General features: G+C 39.2%; 1 protein-coding gene across 1 annotated transcript; it reads right to left on the bottom strand.

Annotated features, from left to right (window-relative positions):
• Positions 1-7,084: 7,084 nt before the first annotated feature.
• On the bottom strand, positions 7,085-21,682 carry Mtnr1a (melatonin receptor 1A). Its single transcript, XM_090353768.1, has 2 exons — positions 21,481-21,682; positions 7,085-7,953 (listed from the first exon to the last, which is right to left on the bottom strand). Exons 1-2 carry the CDS (start codon positions 21,680-21,682, stop codon positions 7,085-7,087), a joined length of 1,071 nt encoding a protein of 356 aa, XP_090209894.1.
• Positions 21,683-21,889: the final 207 nt, after the last annotated feature.

The raw sequence follows: 21,889 nt of genomic DNA, 5'->3' as shown, positions 1-21,889 counted from the left end.
CAGGCCTCACAGAAGTTCATGTCTGTAATGCTGCTTACTCTGGAAACTAAGATCTGAGCTTCAAGGTTTGAAGCCAGCCAAGGGAGATAAACCTGGAAAAAGCCGAAAGTAGAGCTCTGGCTCAGGTGGTAGATTGCCAACCTTGAACATTAAAAATATGGGATTGTGCAAGGCCCTGAGTTCTAGCCCCAGTACCAAGAAAAGAAAGAAAGAAAGAAAGAAAGAAAGAAAGAAAGAAAGAAAGAAAGAAAGAAAGAAAGAGAGAAAGAAAGAAAGAAAGAGAGAAAGAAACAGAGAGAAAGAAACAGAGAGAAGGAAGGAAAGAAGGAAGGAAGGGAGGAAGGAAGGAAAAAGAAAAGAAATAAAGAAAAGAAAATACAAGAAAAGAAAAGTTGAATAAAGTAGCAAGGAATGGGGACAGGATTGAAAACCAGAATGGTGAATGAGGAAGTAAGAATTTAGAATCCTTCAGTGAGTGTTTGACCTGACTCCTGGTCTCAGGAGTTGATTCTTGGATGGAAAATGAGTAATGTGTTCCCAGGTATGGAGCAAGAAGTGACTTGTACCAAAGCCTTAGGTCTCTGGGACACATAGCATTATTATCCAATCTAAAGGTCCTATTAAATAATACCATAGTAATGAGTACTTGCTGAGTGGACAGGCATTTTTGGTAAGTGCCTTACAAATGATGCTGTGACCCGGATACACTTATTGCTTCATCTGTACAACAGCCATGTGGGGTTAGAACTATTTCCGTCTTTATTTCTCCAGTGCAAGAAAGTTGACCCAGAAATGTGGAGTGACTTCCCTGTGGCTACACAAGTGATGACTAATGAAGAAGGGATTGAAAGCAGCCTGACTCCTGTGCCCCCGTTCATATTTTATTACACTGTAGAAAAGAGGATTGTCTGGAACTCTTTTTAACCACAACATGCTCAGGGAAGGCATTCTGTGCTTCCAGATACAATGACTGCTAGGTAACAAGGTGGCTCCTAAAAGCACTGAGCCCTCTTTAGACAACTGGTCAACTGCCAAGTGGCACAAATTGACTATCAAAACAAGACAGTATGCATTATTGAGGCATATGATGACAATGTGTATAATATTATTTTATCAATGTTATATTCAAGTAGCTAAAAGGGAGGGATTATAATTTAAGTAAAAAATAGAATCAGAGCTTTTCTGCACTACAATGTATTTATGATTAGTGTGTCGTATATGTGTTATTGGTGTTGGGGATGGAGTGTGTGTGTGTGTGTGTGTGTGTGTGTATGTGCGTGATGCTGATGGTGGTGGTGTCTTGCTTAGATACAGGCTTATGATGTGACCCAGGCTGGCTTTAAACTAATGATACTCGTGCCTCCGCTTCCTGATGGCTGGGATTACATGAGTATAAGGTATCTTGATCAGTCACCCTTTCTGCCCTTCTCCCCTGACCACGTACCCCTTCCTCCATTGTTTCTCACTCCCATATGTGTGTGTGTGTGTGTGTGTGTGTGTGTGTGCATGTGTGTGTTGAGTATTATGACTATTGTTAGACTTTGCCAGAAAACCAGGAAGACATCCAGCCACAATGAACAAAGAAAAGTTTATTGTTCGCAAAAAAATAAAATGAGACGTGCCAACTTATTCTGAGGTGACGCGTACAACCAAGAAGAAGGTCAGGATTTGGGGACCTAGGTGTGGATTTGTGTTCCAGGGGCTTCGTCATGGTGAATTAGGATTTATGGCTGCTGCCCAAGTGGCAGATAAGTACCCAGACTTGAAGGTCACTTTAAGTTGCCTTATATGATTGTAACTCTCCAAAGGAGTGCCATCTCAAAGTAAAGGGGAGAAGAGGTCAGTTCTTTATTGCCTTTTCGCTATGGGAGAGGTGGCCATTGGACTAACAACTATATCCATTCACTAATCTATTCTCCATGTGTCTGCCTCCCCATTTTTCTGACAAATATTTTCCTATTTCTCTACAGACCCACTGCACGTACCTGTCTTAATAGAAAGGCCAAGTTAGGTGAGGATGCCAACCAAAGTGTAGGCAAATAACAAATGTTGAATATTCAGTCTCTAAAAGAAAGAAAAGAGGAGCCTGTTTCAGATGGAGGCTAAAATGTGTCTCACAGGATCAGAATGGAACCTGCTTCCTCCCTTTTCCATCCTAGAGAATTGGTGAGGCTGGGTGCTTGAGACCCTGTTCTGCATTCAGTGATGATAGATAATCTCGGACTCAATGACAGCATAGCAAACAAATGTAAGTTGATCAAAGTGATAGAACAGAATTTTTTATTGAAAATAGAAACTCTATTTCACAGTTACTGAATGGACAAGCAAGTAGAAAATCGCAAGCCAAAGTGGACTATCTAGGATTATAGCCACCAAGCTAGCCTACTTCATACTTTTCAAAGGTAAAGAAGCTGTTCCTATCCCTAAGTTCACCAATATTACAAATAAAACCTAAAAGGTTTAATTAGGAAACATACAGCATGAATGTATCCCTACACAACCAGATATAAACTTTCTCTCATGTCAAATTCTGTGACAGTGTTTTTTATTAAAGTGCTTCTGTTAGTCAGAGATGGAGAACACAAATTTGCACGACTAAGGCTTATGACTCTCAAATAGTTAGTAATATGTATTTATGGATGAGTGTCCTTTATAGTTAAGCATATATTTTCGCTTGGCACTTTAAAACAAAATGATTGTACAGATGGCTGCCACTGACGGTCTGGTGATAGACAAGCATAAACTGAAGACGTTAGGATGTGTCCATATTTCTCTTGGTACTTATTAGTCTGCTGTTCAATTTCTATTCCACTTGTTATTATGACATAATGTGTATAATAAGACTTTGGTTAAATACATGTTTATTCAATTTCTATTCCACTTGTTATTATGCTATTGTGTATAGTAAGACTTTGGATAAATGTGTTTATTTAGAATCATAAAAAACATTTTGTGAACACTGACTTAGTAGCAGCATCAATACTGAACACAAACATGATTAACTTATTTTCTAAATTTTCACAACCCCTGGAAGAGATTTGCAAAAACTTTGCAATACAGTAAAACTAATTCTTCGATAATGTATACATTTCACTCTACCCGGTATTTTCACTTGAAAGTGGAAATACTTTATTTTCAAGCATTACAGGAGAGGAAAGTAGAAGAATTCTTTAAAAAAATTATTCTTATTTATCCAATATCTACAGGGAATTGAAGAAACTAATCCCCCCAAACCCAACAAACCAATCACTAAATGGTCAAGAGAACTAAAAAGAGACTTATCAAAAGAAGAAGTTAAAATGGCAAAAAAAAAAGAGAGAAAATGCTCACATCCATGGTCATAAAGGAAATGCAAATAAAAGCAACCCTAAGATACCACCTTACCTTAATCAGAATGGCCAATACTCTGAACTCAGACAATGGCAAATGCTGGTGGGGATGTGGAGAAAGAGGAACCCTACTGCACTGCTGGTGGGATTGTAAACTAGTACAGCCACTCTGGAAGGCAGTTTGGAAGTTTCTCAAAAAAACTAAAACTAGACCTTCTCTACAATCCAGCCATACCACTTCTGGGCATCTATCCTGAGCATAACCTAGGCTATGACAAGGACACCTGCACATCCATGTTCATCGCTGCACTATTCATAAGAGCCAAACAAAGGAAACAACCCAGATGCCCCACTGCAGATGAATGGTTACAACAAAATATGGCATATATATATATATATATATATATATATATATATATATAGAGAGAGAGAGAGAGAGAGAGAGAGAGAGAGAGAGAATGGAATTCTACATAGCCAACCGACAAGATAAAATAATGACATTTGCTGGGAAGTGGATGAAACTAGAGCGAATCATGTTGAGTTAGATAAGTCAAGACCTAAGGAACAAAAGACACACGGTCTCCTTGATATGTGGATACTTGACTCAAACAGTACAAGAGCCATGACTTAATATTTGGGTATCCAAGGTTATTGCCACAGTCTTGGAGATATAAACATAACTACATAGACTTAAAAATCTATGATGGGATACATACTCTGTTGACATAATGCTATATATATATACATATATATATATATGGCATACAAAGTCTCAGCTTAATTTAAATTACATTGTAAAATTTATGTGCCAATGATTGTATATAGAGATTCCTTTCTTGAATACTTGTTTGTTAAACATGGCATTTGAAATATGATGTAAAAATCAGTGCTAATAAAAACCTTTTAATAAAGAATTATCATCATCATTATTATTATTATTATTATTAGTAGTAGTAGTAGTAGTAGTAGTAGTGGCGTGTTTGTGTGTATGTGGATTGAATTTAGGGCCTCGGCATTGTCCCTGAGCTTTTGTGCTTAAGGCTAGTGTTCTACTATTTGAGCCACAGTTCTACTTCTGGTCTTTTTGGTAAATGATTGAAGATAAGGGTCACATGGACTTGCCAACGCTAGCTTTGAACAGCAATCCTCAGCTATCAGAGGAGTCAGGATTACCAGTGCCTGGCTAAAAAATTATTTTTTAAAAAGGAAAAAGGTTGGGGCCTGGAGTGTGGCCTAGTGGTAGAGTGCTTGCCTACTATGCACGAAGGCCTGGAATCAAGTCCTGCGTATCTCATACACAGAAAAAGCCGGAAGTGGTGCTGTGTCTCAAGTTGTAGAGCACAAGCCTTGAGAAAGCCCAAGGACAATGCCCAGGCACTAAGTTCAAACCTCAGGACTGGCAAAAAAAAATCGAAAAGGTTTTTATAAAATTTATGCTGAGGAAGTTCTTATGTACACTAAGTTGGTTATCTAAATGTACTTAAATTGTATTGTATCAGAGCTGGGAGTTTGGCCTACTGATAGAGTGCTTGCCTAGCATGCATGAAGACCCATGTTTAATTCCTCGTACCACATACAAAGAAAAAAGGCAGAAGTGGTGCTGTAGCTCTAGTGGTAGAGCTCTAGCCTTGAGAAAACCCAAGGACAGTGCTCAGTCCTCGAGTTCAAGGCCTATGACTGGCAAAAAAAAAATGTGTTATATTTCAAATGAGTTTCTTATTCACAATGAAATAGTGTAGGATCCTTCAAAAGTAAGCCAAAAAATGGTCAAAATATTATTTATTACAGAACACTCAAGTTGGTATGTTCATTCAATAAACTGAATATCCAAGGTAAGTTATTCTGCCAAATTACCTCCAAGAACATTTAAAAATAAGTAAGTCTGTTGCTTTGAAAAATGTCATGCTTATGTATGTAAATTATCTTTATAGACAAAATAAATAGTATTTGGTAATAAAAGCACATAGTTGAACAAAATGAAGTAGGTTCTTCTTCCCATCTAAAGTATGTATGAATTCTTTAGTTTTAAACAAACAGTGACCCTATTTTATGAGACATTGAAGCATACATCTTGTAGGGAAGGTAAGTGTCCCAAATTAGGCAGATTAGCTTAATCTAATGATTAGTTCTATCATTTATATTTGATATGGATAAGAAGTAAATTTGCGTAATCAATGACCGGGCAATGTTTTCAAAAGAAAGCTTACATACGTACTTCTATAGTGACTACCTCTACCATAATTTCATGTTGTCATAATATGCTTGGCTCCATGAAAAGAAACATCGAAGTAATTTTTTTTAATGAGTTCAGTCTTCCTGAAGGTATTGCTGACTTTCTAAGATATACAGATAATAACAAATATACCCAAGTATGTTGTTCTTGTATGGAACAATTTTGTTATAGATCATAAAATACAAGAAAGTATGGCTAGAATTTGTAGCAGAGCACGCTAGCTATCGAACTTCATAGCAATCCCAGAAAGCCTTTTGAGGTAAACCACAGCCAACAGTTAGTTAGCCAGAGCTTTATCACACAACATTTTTTTCCTCCTATGCTTACAGTAATATCAAGACAATCAAATATTGAAGTGCTCTAGGAAGAATAATGAAGAATACTTTTTGAATTATCTTTGAAAGAAAAGCTGTCTGGCCTAGGTTATGCACTTGCCCTAATTATCAATCTAGAGTACAATCACACTCCATCCAAAATTTCCACCTCCATTCTTTACCATTTTCACTGAACCAATAAGACAATGTAATCCATCAACAGAGAGTCATTCAAAAGAGTCAGTGACACAAAATAATAAGAAATAAAATGTTTAATAGAGTTCATTGAAACTTCACACATAGCTACTGCCTTACAATATTACAGTATTTATCTGAATAAGAGCTCAGTTCTGTGCTCAGCCTATCATCTGGTATAAATAGTGATTTTTTACTAGAACAACCCAATATCATGACTGCTAATGAGTGGTGGTTGTTGATCATTGCTGTCATTATTGAGTCATTTTTCAGCTTTTTATTCTGCAATATGCATTTTTAATCTATTTCCTTTTTGTTCCATTTACTTTTTCTTAAATAAAATTTTGTATTCATTTTCCTGATAGGTATCTTTCCAAGGTATGTGTGTGGAGGGAGAACAACTACAGTCACCCTGTAGGAATTCTACCCAAAAGGTATCAAAAATGGATGCTTCCATCCCTCACATAAAATGGGACAGCACTGGCAAGTAGCTTATCCTTATCATTGCATAAAGTGCATAGATTATCACCTTATTACTTGTAATTCTTGTAACATCATAAATGCTATGTAAATGGTTTCTAGGCAATGTTGTTCATGGAACGATGACAAGAAAAATGTCCAGCACAGAAGCAATTTTTTCCACCAATATTTTCAATTTGTGGCTGGTTGAATTAAGGGTGTAAGCCTGCAGATAAAGGAGGCAGAAGTGACTTCTTTTGCTATACTCATGTATAAAAGAAGCCTTTATATCCTCTCCTCATCTCATTCAGCATTTCATCCCTGAAACATATTCTCCAACTAACATATGACTCTCTTGAGGTTCTGGATTTCTGCTGCTGAGAGATAAGAATCATTTATAAGGCTCACAGCACATTTGCTGAGAAACTTCAGAACATCCCTGAAGAGCTTCAAGTTGTTCAATTACTATTTTTCTGGACATCAAGCAGAAACCAGCCATGAAAAGGAGTGAGACCCTATTTGATGAGAACATATCACCTCAGGTAATTCTCCTTTTAGACAGAGTCCACTTTGATTGGGTTATTGTTGGTTATTAATGGAGAGGGCTTGCATTTAGTCCTATCTGCTACCTCATTGGAACTATCCACAAAAAATATCCTAGCTGTACACAGCGAGACTATAATCCTTCTGTATTCTTTTCTGAAATTTTGATTCAGTAGTCCATATATAATTGCATTGAGGCAGCTATTGAAATATGCCATGTAATAACTAGCCACAAACAGCCATTCCGGGATCCTGGGAACCATTCTAACAGGGTCTGAGGCTACAATGAGGCCAATGAAATTGAGGGGCGCCCAGCAAATGGCAAAGAGTACAAACACCACAAACATGGTGACAAAGTTCCTGAAGTCGTGTGGTTTTAGTCTGGGTTTGTTGTCAGCTTTGACCCTCCGTCGGACCTGGAGAACGAGGATCCATATCCTTAGGTAACAGAAGATGACAATGACCATGGGAAGGAGGAAGTGGAACACGACCACAGCGATGGTGTAGGCTGAGCTGACGGACTGCGTGAATGTGCAGGAGTAGATGCGCGGGTCGTACTGCAGCGATCCAATCTGCAAGTTGGGCATGATGGCCACGAGCGTCAGCATCCAGATGAGGAGCACGTAGCAGAGGGAATTCTTGTTGCTGTAGAGCTTGTCGTACTTGAGACTGTGGCAGATGTAGCAGTAACGGTTGATGGCTATCCCAGTGATGTTGAATATCGAGCCGATGACACTCAGGCCCATCAGAAATCCGCTCACTTGACAGTGCAGGTAGCCCAGGCTCCATCCGTTGTTGAAGATCGATGTCAGTACCAAGGGGTATGGATAAATGGCCACCACCAGGTCTGCGATGGCCAGGCTCACCACAAACATATTGCCTAAAAGAGATAGAATGGTAATGGACAGGTTAATGCCAGTATTTCATGAACTGAACTGGGACTTTTCTTTTTCCTTCAAGAAAAGTGCTATTTCTGCAAGTGGTCTGACACCAGAGTCACCACTCATGAAACAAGGGGAGGGACATTTTCTCCAGGCAGCGAGTTCATTGTCAAATCAAGTCCACTCTTTAAAAATCCCTGCCTCTCTACCAGAAGGTACAGTCCATATCCCCAAACACCTTCCCTTTCAAACTAGCTTCTCTTCTATTAAAAATTGTCCTGTGTACATTTTAGTTGATTTACATCTGTCGTTAAGCTTCTGTGTTCACTGTGTAAGTTATACCTGGCTTCTCAAGTCAGACACGACTCCCTCACATTTCATGTGTTCTGTCCTTTGTAGTTCTTCAACCCTGTCTCCTGGGCCTGTAACTTTGGCTGTTCCAGAGCAGTGGACCTTTGTGTGTCTACAGCATAGGAGTTAGGGGGGAAAGGCTGTCATCAGCCACCACTGCATCCCTGGCAGCTCCATAACCGAGGTCAGGTGTCTTACCTCGCCTAGGATGAGAGGATGACAATATTTTCCTCATACAGTCTATGCCAGTTTCTGTGCTTTGTGTCCAGTGTCAAATAAAATCATCTATATTCTACAACTCACCTCATACCAAGATACAAAGTAGCAATTCTCTTAAATCTTATGAACTTAAGGTACAAACGTTGCACTCTACATATCTGAATATAGAAATTGTCTACATGAACACATTCTTAATGTATAAGAAAAGATCACTGGTGATATCCACTATATGTCAGGCCATAGGTAAGAGGATCAAGGTCCAAGGCTGATCCCAGGATTAAATAAATGCAAGACCCTACCAGAAAAATAGCTAAAAGTACTAGTTCAAGTGGTAGAGTATCTACCTAGCAAGCACAAGGACCACATACTGCCAAAATAAGAAGAAAGGGGGAGGAGGAGAAGGAGGACAAACAGAAAGAAAAAGAGAGAAAGACAAAAAGATAGAAATGAAAGAAAAATTAAGAAAGAAAAAAAAGGAAGAAAAAGAAGGAAGGAAAAAAGGGAGGGAGAGGAGGGAAGAAGAGAAAGAGCATGGGATGTTTTGTAAATAAGCTCTTTTATTTTGTGACTTTTAAAAACATTTGTTTCTTACTGTTTCTTCTCTCTTGAATATGGTTCTCATTCTAACTCTGGATATGTTACCAATCTCCCCAAATCATCCTAAATAAAAATGCCCTAAGCTTTTATTTTTTTTTATCAGTCGTGGGACTTGAACTCTAGACTTGGGTGCTGTTCCTGAGCTTTTCAGCTCTAGACTATTGTCCTACCCCTTGTCCTGGGCATTGACTTGGAGCTCTTCAGCTCAAGGTTACCCCCTACCCCTTGAGCCACAGCACCATTTCTGGTTTTTCTGGTGATTAATTGGAGATAAGATTCTAATAGACTTTTTAGTTTTCCGGGCTGGCTTTGAACTGCCATCCTCAGATCTCAGCCTCCTAAGTAGCTAGGATTACAGCCGTGAGCCATCATGTCTGTCTCCAGAGCTTTTGTTTATTCACCGAATCAGAGAAAAATGATTTCTCCTTTGCAGACTTCAAAAGTAACTTTAATTATACCACTTTGAATATATTAATTATAATAATATTAATTCATACAAAGCTATTATATGTATATCACAGGTTCTGGCAAAACATGAATGAGCAGGCAGAAAATCTCAGTGAAAAAATCAGAATGGAATCATAAATTCAAAAGTATGTGCAGAGTAAGAAGAGATGAGGCTGAGAGCCTCTGGACAGGGATGAGAAGAGTATATTATATGCCTTTTAATGACATTGCCTTTGATTCCAGAGGGTAGAAGAGATTTACATTTTCATTTGTAAACTTGCTCTTCTACATTTCTATTACCCCATAAGACTATCCCTTCATTGTAGATGTATTTTAAACAGTACCCAAGTAGAATGCTTTTGCTAATGTTTTGTAATATAAATCACTTACCAACATTTCAACTAATGTAAGTTTTGAACTTCAAGTTCCTACATTATGATGTTATTCCCCCAAGAAAAAGGTTGCCCCCAAATAAAGTAAACTAGCAGTCATGATAGAAGGAAATTTTGTAACATTTAAAAATTGCAGATAAATTTTTATAAAAGCAAATACTTTCAAAATTGCTTATCCTGTCTGATTTAAAGAAATAATGACAAATTAAATTTTTTCCACAGATGCTTCAATGACCAACAAGATATTTACATTCCTAATAGCAAATTTTATAAGATTTCTAACTCGAAATAATGTTTTAATATACATATAATATATGAAATTCAGGTACAGATTAAAACATTATTGAAATAATAGATAATAATGCAGATTATCATAGTGACAAGCTAGCTTAAAATGTGTTTATTTTTCCAAAAACTTAAAGGTCAAATATCATAAATGATGATATAGGTATTTTATGGCTTTAGTCCTGAGCTTCACTCAACAGCAATTATGTTTCATTACTGTTCAACCAATTAATTAAATCATCTACTAATTTTCCTTGAATTCATTCCTCTTTACAAACTGTTAGTGGGAAAAATTAGGCCATAGACTCTATATGGAGGTGACTGTCAAATTGCTGAGCTTGAATCTTTATCACATCTATGTATATGGTGTGTTGTGTGTGGATAGAGGAGGCAAGAGAAGAATATATGGATTTTTTAAAATTTAGTAACTGTACCAGATATATATATATACATACATGAATTCATGATTTAAGAAGTAATTGAATCAATTAATCAGAGTTATATATACAATATGCTCTTTTTTATTTATTTATTTATTTATTTATTTATTTTTTTTTGCAATCATAGGCTTGAGCTCAGGGCCTGAGCACTGTCCTTGGACTTTCTCAAGGTTAGAGCTCTACCATTTGAGCCTCAGCACCATTTCTGGCTTTTTCTATGTATGTGGTACCAAGGAATCAAACCTGGGTCTTCGTGCATGCTAAGCAAGCACTCTACCACTAGGCCAAACTCCCGGCCATGGCATGCTCTTTTTTAAATGCTAGCTATGGGAGTCCAGTACAAGGCAGTCCTCATCTTTGAGTTGTTCTGTTCACCCTTGTAGCAGATGCCACTAAGGCCTGACCTACATCTCTTTTGCCAGACTGGTATACTTTCCCCCAAAGTTTCTAAGGACTGTATTAGATTCATAGCTTTTTATGCTTCCTCAGAGATTGTTCTCACTGACCGATAGATAACTCGTGCCAGAGAACAAAAATGCAGTCCCACTGCTTCAACTAATGGCAATTCTATGGAGAACTTCAAACCTGGAGACCTCAGTTTGTAGATCAGGCCAAGCTTAGGCTTTGTTGAGATCCTATTCTTGCTGACTCTTTTACTTTCATACTCTGCTTTCCTTGTTGCTTAGAAGTCTCTCCTGGGTTTAGGTGAACATGTTTCCAATAGTAAAGCAACACAAGACTTTATTTTCACATAGAGGTATGTGTAAAAGAGTGAAACCAAGGATTGTGGGTATGCACATTTAAATTCTTACTGTGGCAGTAGTTGCTCAAGGATAATTGGTGAGTGAATGAATGTACCTTAAGCTATCCTACATACCCTAAGAAGCACCTGTATGGAAGCAGAAAATATCTGTTCTTAGTCACCAGGAAGTTGGTTTTCTCAGTAGGCCAAGATTCGTTCTGTCTTCTGCTTTATTTTGGATTTTCAAATATTTGGAAAGCTAGATTAGAAACCCACTGACTCATTGTTCACTAAGACTTATAAAGAACGGGTTGAACTTTAGCATCCAAGTGGTAAATCCAGGAGAGGGAAATGAGCTTCACTCTTAGAAACATTTTTCTTTTGTTTTTACAGAGCAAGTCCATAAATTCAGATCCAAGAGGTCTTTTAATAAAACATCTGTTATAAACTTGTTTGTATAACAAATTTCATGAGGATAAATGTTAATGGAATGAGAAGAGAATGTTGAGAGGCTGCAGGCAATTTTGAAGTACTCTGGCCATAAAAGGGACATGTAAGGCATTATTTTAGGCATTAGAGCACACAACAACGTCTTCACATTCTTGATCTTGATGGGACTGTTTTAGAAACATGTCTTTTCAGATGATAAGATATGTAGCCTGTAAGTTTAGAAGAAAAATTAACGCCTTGTCTATGTCGATTGTGAAAATGACCTTGAGCATCTAGAAGGTCTGTCTGCTCCTAATACATCAAGGTAATAGTGATCATGGCAGGGATTTGTGAAAGTGTGCCACCCCCACGTTTGGTTCTGGATGAATATATGCTTCTGACTTCTGTTGAGCTGTGATGGAATGCGCGTGGGCTTGCTCACAGATGGTTCCTCCCTGGTCAGAAATCCAGGACTGAGGCTGCTCCTTCTGCTACTCCAGCCAAGGCTGAACTCTCCTCATCGCAAGTAAATCTTCTCTTATCCTGCCTATGAGCTTCTTATTCTCTACTCAGCAGTTCAAGCCAGACTGCAACGCAGAACAGTCACCATTTCCTCCTCAACCATTTTCAATCCACCTTTGTATGTTTGAATGCTAGTCACATCACATTACAGAAACAACTTCTTTCTTGAAGGTATTCAGCGACAAAGTTGCTCACCCCTTTCTTTGACTTCTTCTCCTTCCAGTCTCTGAATTGTAAAATCCTGCTCGTTTATCAGACTGCCATATTAACTCACCATCTATATCTATTCCTTTTCCTATAGCACACAATTCATGTACACCATCTGTATCATAACATTCTTGTATCTGAGAATTCCCTCGCTCTCTCTTTCCCATTTGTCATCATACTTCTCCAGTCTTTTTCTCTGTCTTAATGTGTGTACAGTTTCTCATTCTGTTGATCGCCGATTCTTTGTGGTTATATCAAAGCTGGTTAATACGGCATCATAATGGCTGTACTAGTATAGTACACAGGCAACAAATCAAAGAGCAGCACAAGTAATTTAAGTTCAGGTTGGCTAATATATGCAATCTTCTTGTTCCAGTCTGGATTTTTGTCAGTTTTAAAGTTGTAAACTTCTGTAGGAATTGTGCTCATTTATTAATAAAACACACAGCCATACTGACTGAGCTGGCAAAAATGACTGATGCTTAGGGCATTCATTTCAGAGAATTTAAGATGAATCCTTGAAAGCAATGGTATATTATTTTAGTCATATTAACACACAAGTTAAAAACACTATATAAACCCCATTCAGGGCAGGAGTCCTTATTTCCTTAGCCACTTTCTCCAACCTTGTGGATTCATTAAAAAATCCAGCTTAAATAAAGAAATTACTGTATTGAAACAAGGGCATACTAAATCCACTAGCACAATGATGTTCATTGCAGCACTGTTTACCATAGCAAAGATATGGAACCAACCCAGATGTCCCTCAGTTGATGAGTGGATCAACAAGATATGGTATTGGTACACAATGGAATTCTATGCTGCTGTCAGAAAGAACGACATAGTCCCATGTGTAAGGAAATGGAAAGACTTAGAAAAAAATCATATTAAGTGAAGTAAGCCAGACTCAAAGGAACATAGGCCCAATGGCTTCCCTCATTTGTCATAATCAGTAGAAACCTTGGGCTCTCCTAGCAGGATTTACAATAAAGCAAAATCTAGATACATAAGGCCATACAGTATGACACTAAATGAAAGGACCTCTAGGATATAAAAACAAAAGCCATATAAGGAGTGATTGTTGTCCTTAATGTACTATGTTATCTCTCATCTCTTTTGCTGTCCCTTGGTTATCTCATATTGTTACAGAATTTCACTTAGTTATCTGATATACTGGATAAATGCGTATTTGGTTATTTGAAATTGGATAAGGAAGGGGGGAAAACAAGATGAGGGGTGAGGGTGGGGGGGAGAGAAATGGGGACCAAGACATGAGAAAGAGTATCAATGTATGTGAAGTAATGCACCTTCTATCTGGTGAATATAGTGTACCCCTTCTATTAATTACAATAAAAATATAAGAAGAAAAGAAATTACTGCATTAAAATAACACTAAATTGCTAAATGATAAAAATGGTTTCCATCATTATTTAAAATAATACAATCGTATACTGTCCAATTTTTATATTAAAATTAAATTGATGAACTGGGAGCTGATGGCTTATGTCTGTAATCCCAGTTACTTAGGAGTCTGAGATCTGAGGATTGTGTTTTAAAGCCAGTCCTGGCAGGGAAGTCCATGAGATGCTTATCTCCAATTAAACACTAAAAAGCCAGAAGTTGAACTTCGGTTCAAGTGATAGAACACTAACTTTAAGCAAGAAAAGCTCTTTGATAGTGTCTAGGCCCTGAGATCAAGCTTGGACCAGCACAAAAAGAAAAATAAATAAATTGATGAGATTAAAAAGGAAGAGTTAACATTGAAAAAGTACAAAGTAGGAGTATCATAAAATATTTTTTAAAATTCAAAATTTAACTCTACCTTGATGTTCTCACAGAGAATATATATACATACACACATATTATAGATATTTTAAACAATATAATATTTCATTAAAAATAAAACGTGCATTCATTTGTCATAACTCTACACCAAAAATATTAAATTATTTATTCTGCAGACTGGGATGTTATATTTAAATTCTAATGCAAGCAAAGTAAGCCAATTCCTTTAACCCTTATAACATTACAATTGCTGAAAATTAATAGATGACCATTTGAGTGACTTTGCCAGGGTCACACACTGGATGGAGAGTGGGCCTAACTCCTGCTCATGTGACACAAGGCACATTCTTTACAGAAAATATATATTGTTTAATAATTGAGTATATAACAGAACTAATTTTCAACACAGGAGTGCCTTATTTGTGAAATGATATATTTGAAATTATTATTATAAAATGCATTTACTGAAAAATGTAATAACATGTACCGAAGAAGAAAAATAAAAAAAAGATTCCAAATTCAAGTACAGAAACACTCAATGCTAAGATAAAAGAATAAGTAGGTAACAAAAGGTAAAAAATTAAATTAAAACTAATTGGCAAGCAACTTTTTTATTTTTGTTGTAATTAATAGAAAGGTTACATTATATTTGGCAGATAGAAGGTACATTTCTTAACAATCATTGCTACCCCTTCTCGTGTTTCTGTCCCCATTTCCCTTCCACACCTCCTCCCCTCATCTTGTTTATCCCCCTTCCATATCCTATTTCAAATAAACATATATACAAAATATCAGATAACAAGGTAAGATGAGAAATAGTACATTAAGAACAACAGTCTCACCTTATATGGCTCTTGTTTCTATCTCTTGGAGGTCATTTCATTAAGCCTTATCCTATAGCAAGCAACTTTTAAAAGTAAATGTTTATGGGCCGGGAGTTTGGACTAATGGAAGAGTGCTTGCCTAGCATGCACGAAGACCGGGTTCAATTCCTCAGTATCACATACATAGAAAAAAGCTGGAAGTAGTGCTGTCTCTCAAGTGGTAGAGTTCTAGCCTTAAGAAAAGTCCAAGGACAGTACTCAGGCCCTGAATTCAAGCCCCACAGCTGGCAAAAAAAAGTAAATGTTTACTTAAAAGGAAAGATGAGAAAGGGTATCAATGTTTGTGAAGTATTGCATCTTCTATCTGGTGAATATAACGTAACCCTTCTGTTAATTACAATAAAAATATATGAAAAATATAAAACATTCTTTGTAAGCAATCAGACATTCTACACAATAAAATAAGTTATGTTCCTACTTTATAAGAGACAGAAATCAGACCAACATCAGTTGTCTTTGAAAAGTATGAAAGAACAACTCTACAAGTTTTCTCTTTTAATTTCTTCCCGCTTGAAAATGTTTCAAACACAAACTCATATATAAATTTAAACAAATAATAAAACTATCGGGTAAAAACCTAACACACAATTGTTGGGATTGAAATTAAATGGGTGCAATAATTACCTGTACTTTTTTTTTTTTTTTGCCAGTCCTGGGCTTGAGCTCAGAGCCTGAGCACTGTCCTTGGACTTTCTCAAGGCTCTACCACTTGAGCCTCGGCACCACTTCCGGCTTTTTTCTACATGTGGTACCGAGGAATCGAACTCGGGTCTTCATGCATGCTAGGCAAGCACTTTAACCACTAGGCCAAACTCCTGGCCCCTAACTATCTGTACTTTAAGTGGAAAAATTCACCCAAACTTGCCTAGTCATTTTTGCAAAAATCCATTGTGGACAAAGACAACATGAAAGAGGGTGAGGGTTTAATCACAGAATTATGAATCTTTTGGTGGAAGACTAGATCAGCTTGTTGAGGATTATTTCCAAACTGTCCCAATTGCTCAATCCCCAAAGCCCCTTTTTTAATAACATGCTACTTATCTGACATCTGAAGTTGTGTATTGTTTACAGGAAGATAATACACGATGCAAAATGAATCTCTGTGGGGGTAAAACTCCTGAAAGGAACAAACAATATAAAATTAATTTTTAAGATGCTTGCTTTTTTAAAAAACATACTTCTTTGTGATTCACAAATGTCACACATTCATAGTTTATTTTGCTTTCTAGATCCCACACAGTATTGATCTTGAAATCACCAGCAGACCAAGTGACAAACTTCAGCCGCCTAGAAGTGAGCTGTTCACTGGAACCCTTCCTGGATGGCTTCAGTAGGAGTGGCCAGCCTGCCTGTCAGCTTAGGTTCTTCCTCCAGAGTGAGCTGTCCTTGGTGGGGACCCTGCCCCTCTCCCATGGCACCTCTGCCCAGCTCAGTCTGGAGAGTTGGCCCCAGGCCTGTCCCATCAGCTCATTAGCTCTTGCCCGACTGATGAAGAAAACCTTACAAACGTTCTTTGTAAAGTTCAGCAGGGAAAGCAGATGCTATTAAGAGACTGTTTTCTCTGATGGACAGAAATACATGAGAAGCAAACCAGCTGGCTTAGGATAAGCCAGGCCCTCTTCCTAAGAATACACTTTCCTAGACCTATGATTCCTATTTCTATACTCATATAAATAGGTACTCTAACACTTCAGCCATGCCGCCAAACCTTATGTGTTGGTTTGTGTGCATGTGTGTGTGTGTGTTTGTGTGTGTGTGTGTGTGTGTGTGTGTGTGTGGTGAATATTTGCTTTACACCATGGCGTCATGGCAAGCCTAGTTTGTGATCCTCCTACTTACGCTTCCTTGTACTTTTACAGATAACAGCCTCATACCAAGAGCCCAGCCATTGCCCTTCCCCTGTGGTGCGGATGACAGGGACATGCCAAGGCATTGGTTGAAATGAAATCTCATAAAGTTTTATATTTGAAACTAGCCTTGAACGTATGATCCCCCCATTCACTTCCCAAGTAGCTGGGGATTACAGGCTTGAGCCCCTGAACCCACTTTCTAGCCAACTTCTTTGCATGATAATGAATAAAGCAGTGTATTTGATAAGCATGAGACTGAAAGAACACTGGAACTGGAGAGAAGCTCATACGCTTTTCCCAACCCCATCAACATGAAGATCTGTCAAATGACTGAGAAGCGAGGCATCATCTATAATCCCTGGAATGTGAATTCTGGATCCACTCTCTTTACACCTTCCTTCTTCTACCACCCCTTTGTTATCTGACATGCTTCTTCTCTACTCACAGCAGCTGCTTAGTGTTGTAGGTCTAAGGTAATGGAGAAGCAGTGAGTCTCCACCTTCCTTACCTGAGCCATGGGTCCAAGCATGGGTCCAGCCCACCACAGGCAACCCTTTCCTTACGTATGATAATGGTCACAAAAGATGAGGTTGACAGCTGATCGACCCTGGAGTCGGCAAAAGTTCTAGTCCAGATATGGCTAATCCACACTTCCCTTTGCAAGTCTTTTCTGAAGAAGGGCATGGATCGCATCCATAAGAAGATCTTAATCATAAACTTTCCCTTGTGTAAGTTATGTTTTGATTTAAAAATAATTTGAATAGGTATACCTAGGACCTAGAGTAGTACATTATAGCAGCTTGGTGAGCCTAAGACTGGAATCCAGTCCTCATAATCTAGGAGGTGAGGCAGAGTCTATGCACACCTGAAAGAAATGAGGATGGGTTGACATAGCCCAGGGTCAGCACGCTGTTTACACAGTTTACACATTTATCTGGGGAAGGCTACAACTCCTCCATTTTTTACTGTTCTATCCACCCATACCATTATTATTATTATTATTATTATTATTATTATTATTATTATTATTACTTGCTTTAGGTAAGTATGTTTCTCAATATGTCTCTGGTTCCTATTATCTAAGAACATATTGCTCAAAAAAATAAATAAGAACATTCTGCTCATGGTGTCTGCTGGATAGAGCAGATCAGAATCAATACACATCTCCTGCATTGCAATGCATTCCGAAGAAGAGAATGGTATCCTGGTTTGTCATAGGTACCCACCAACCAGGATGCCTGCTCACGTTTTCAGGGCTATTCTTAATGTGCTGGTTTCAACTGTGCTGTTGTCCACGTGGGTGTTCCTTTGAATCAGTGGCTTTGCTCACTTCCTGTGTATAATCTCCTGATCTAGATTGTAGAATCCTAAATTAGCAGAACCTTATGTTAAAACAGACTGGCTATGGATCAGACCCCATTCTTGCTTCTCATTTCTACTTTCCCTCCACCCTCTACATCCTGTGCAGGTTAGATTGCCAGATAAATGAAATTCAGATAGGTGAGATATCATTATATTCATGTTTGTATCCTTTTTACACTACCCTTGCATCTGTATTAAAAAATACTTTCATTATCTTTAAGAAGTTGTCCAAAGGGGCTACCATTCATTGAAGCAGTTTATGACTACAAGTTCATCTTAATCAGTGACACCCCTTTCAACGTTCTCACCAACCACTCCCAATACACCCCTTCCCTTGCTTATGTTAATTTCAGGTTGTATATTGAATTTTCTGTTTGGTGTACAATGCATCTTGATTGAAGTGCCACCACTTCAACATCTTCACCTTTCTTCAACCTACCCCTTCCCTTATATTTTTCTCAATTCTATGATATATATGATGAATTTTTGCCTGCATTCTTTCCCTCTCCTTTCAATCTTCTATCCATCTTCCTTAGCCCCATCTTCCCCTTCTGCAAGTACCCATTTCTTGGTATTTATTCTGTTGGGCCTTACCATATTTAACAAAATTTTTATTTAAGTATGATATATATATAATTGAATACATACTTTTTAAAGTATGATGTGCATATGTAAAATCTGAATAATACTTTCCTAGGCTCAAAGTTAACAAGTTGAAGAATCAATAAAATGTAAACACATAACAATATCTTTTGTCTTTTGTCCAAGTGTTTTTGTTTTCATCATTTTTGTAGGAAATTGCAACAGCTGCAGTCTGACACTGTAGAGGGCCAAAATGACCACGTGTACCCTCTGCCCCACAAATGGTGGAAGAGAGGTTTGGGTAACCATTGACTTTTCAAGTCCAAAGTCAGATAGCAAGATCACAATCCCAGAGTTCCACTACAGGGATTCTCCCATGTGCTGTGGTGTCCAGTCAGAAAGCATAATGTGTCAGTGTTGATTGTAGTCATCAGAACTGGACAGGAGTAGGGTAAAGACTGTGCAAGCATCCAAGAGCCTAGAAGTTTTGAGGCTGTGTCTGCTGTGACCGGCCAGTGTCTCCCTGTGTGCATCATTAATTATTGCTAACTTCTTCCCTGGGAAATCAAAAGCCTCCCGTAGGGAGGAGGGGATAGGAATAAGTCATTCTGTTATCATCTCTACCAGGTTTCTACATAAAAGTACTATCTCAACCCCTAGACAGGATTGTTTTTCCATTTTTCCTTTTCTATCAATTTAACTGAAAGTCAGCATAAGAAACATGACTAAATGGGAAGGTCCGAACCATGTTACAACTCATATTCAAATCAGTCATCTCTTTCACTCTATCAGATCTATTCTAGAAAGCCTCCAACAGTGGTGGGTTTGGGTTGTATTCCAACACTGGTGCCTTTGGCCCAAAGGTTGGCCAAATGTGAAAGTTCAAGGGCTTTGATGAGAAAAGCTCATTAGGATCCTACAAGAATGTGGACCACATAGAATTAGCCGCTCAAAGTATGGCTTAGCAAATAAGCAAGGTAATAGAGTAGAAGCAGCTTTCATAAAAACACAAGAAGCAGAATTGCTCAGTTACTAATGACAACTGAAGTAGCACAAGCTTTGCAAATCAAACCTGCCACACTGTGTGTGCAAAACGAGCGTATATCCACCAGTCCTTCCTGAAAGTGGAGTGATAATGACACCTCATCATTGGCTGGCCCACAGATTTAGTCTATTAGTGCTCAGAACCATATGTGGCTCCTGAAAAGCTGCTGTTATCACTAGAGAGGGAGATAATACAAACCCACTCCACTGGTGGTGGTGGTGGTGGTGGTGGTGTGTGTGTGTATGTGTGTGTGTGTGTGTGTGTGTTCTGGTTCCCTAATCTAGAGACTCATGCATGCTACCTGGCAATGTACCTCTGAGCTTCATCACGGCTGGAGGCGTCCTTTGAAGGCAGAATTTCTCTAATTTGATCCAGTCAACTATGGAGTGAAGTTATTGAACCTTCTAATTCAGATGGAATTCACATGATAAGATGCTTACTAAATAATTCTGGAACTCTCCACTACCACAAGCATTACAGAAAACAAAAATCAAGAGCAGATGCCTCCCCCCAACCCCAAAATATCAGCTTTTAGAAACAATCTACCTTAGCAGAAACATACCAATTTTTGGCACACCAAGTACAAAAGCTTTCTTCACCATCCCTGTTTCCAAAACTTTGCTCCCCCCTCCCCCCAAGACAAGCCAGGAAATGAAGCATCACAGCAGGATTGAGAGATGGGAACAGAAGTGACTGTCGCAGCAGCCACCACCTCCTTCCTCCCCCAGGAAACAGCTTTCAGTCTGCTGCTGGGAGAAAAGGCAAGTCCGGGTCCAGCGCAGTCTTAGGGGAGTTCCAAGGCCTCTGTGCGCAGACTTCCCTTACCTAGACTCTTTCCAACAGGCAAGCTGCAGACTTGCCAGAGCAAAACTGCATTCAGGGCACACTCGACACTCGGGGGAGGAGGTGGATTCACAACCGTATACTAATAACTAAAAAAAAAAAAATACAGTAAAACAATCAAAACAGCAAACCAAACCAATCATATTTTATTATTATTATTTTGTGTATTAAATGTTGCCAGTTGAGGTATTCTCTTGCGTCAGCGAAGTTGGGAAAGGTAAATCAGTGTGGATGTGAAGGGGAGTCTGGAGGAATGCCACCTGGACCCGTCTCCATCCCCAAACCAAACCAAACCACCCCAGAGCCGGGCTGAGGACAAGCCAGGGGTTCCTCCACCCGTCGGGCCAGGAGAGGCTGCCAGGCGAAAGGAAAAAGCCAGCCCTCCGGCCAGCTGTGCTCTCTGAACTCCTCAGATTGGGGAGAAAAGCTTTTATTAAAACAATCATCATCATAATCATCGTAATCAACTTTTCTGGAGCCGGGCTGCTGCGCGCGGGCCCGGGGCCCCCGGGATGGGGTGGGGGTGACACGGGGAACCCCTTACCTGTGTTGCGGAGCTTCTTGTTGCGGTACACCGACAGGATGACCAGCAGGTTGCCCAGGACGTCCACCACGATGGTGAAGATGAGGATGCAGGCGAGTGTGGACGCCAACCACGACGGTCGCGGCCGGCCGCCCTGCGCGTCACCGCCGTCGGGCGGCGCGGGCGGCGAGGCGTTGAGCAGCGCGCTGCCATTACCCCTCATGGTGCCCTCACCGTCTGCGGGGCATGGTCCCCGCGTCCCTCCTTCCCACCCCACACTCCTCCCCGAGGGTCCCCGCGCCCTGCCCGCCCGCCCGCCGGCGCCTCCACTCCGGACGGCTCCCACGGCTCCCTCCTCCTCCTCCTCCTCCTCTCTCCCTCCGCTCCTTTGGTGGCTATTTATTTATTTACTTATTTTGTGCCCCCCCCA

This window comes from Megascapheus bottae, chromosome 20 (assembly GCF_031878675.1).
Source record: "Megascapheus bottae isolate mThoBot1 chromosome 20, mThoBot2.hap1, whole genome shotgun sequence".
Classification (NCBI taxonomy): Eukaryota; Metazoa; Chordata; class Mammalia; order Rodentia; family Geomyidae; genus Megascapheus; species Megascapheus bottae.
Note: the sequence above shows the minus strand (reverse complement) of the source record. Positions and strands in the feature narration are given on the sequence as shown.

What these genes read in the sequence shown, in the direction of transcription:
- Mtnr1a (XM_090353768.1), bottom strand. Translation starts at nt 21,682, where the DNA reads ATGAGGGGTAATGGCAGCGCGCTGCTCAACGCCTCGCCGCCCGCGCCG. An exon ending in CAAGAAGCTCCGCAACACAG is followed by an intron (nt 7,954 to 21,480) that starts GTAAGGGGTTCC and finishes TATCTCTTTTAG; the next exon opens with GCAATATGTTTGTGGTGAGC.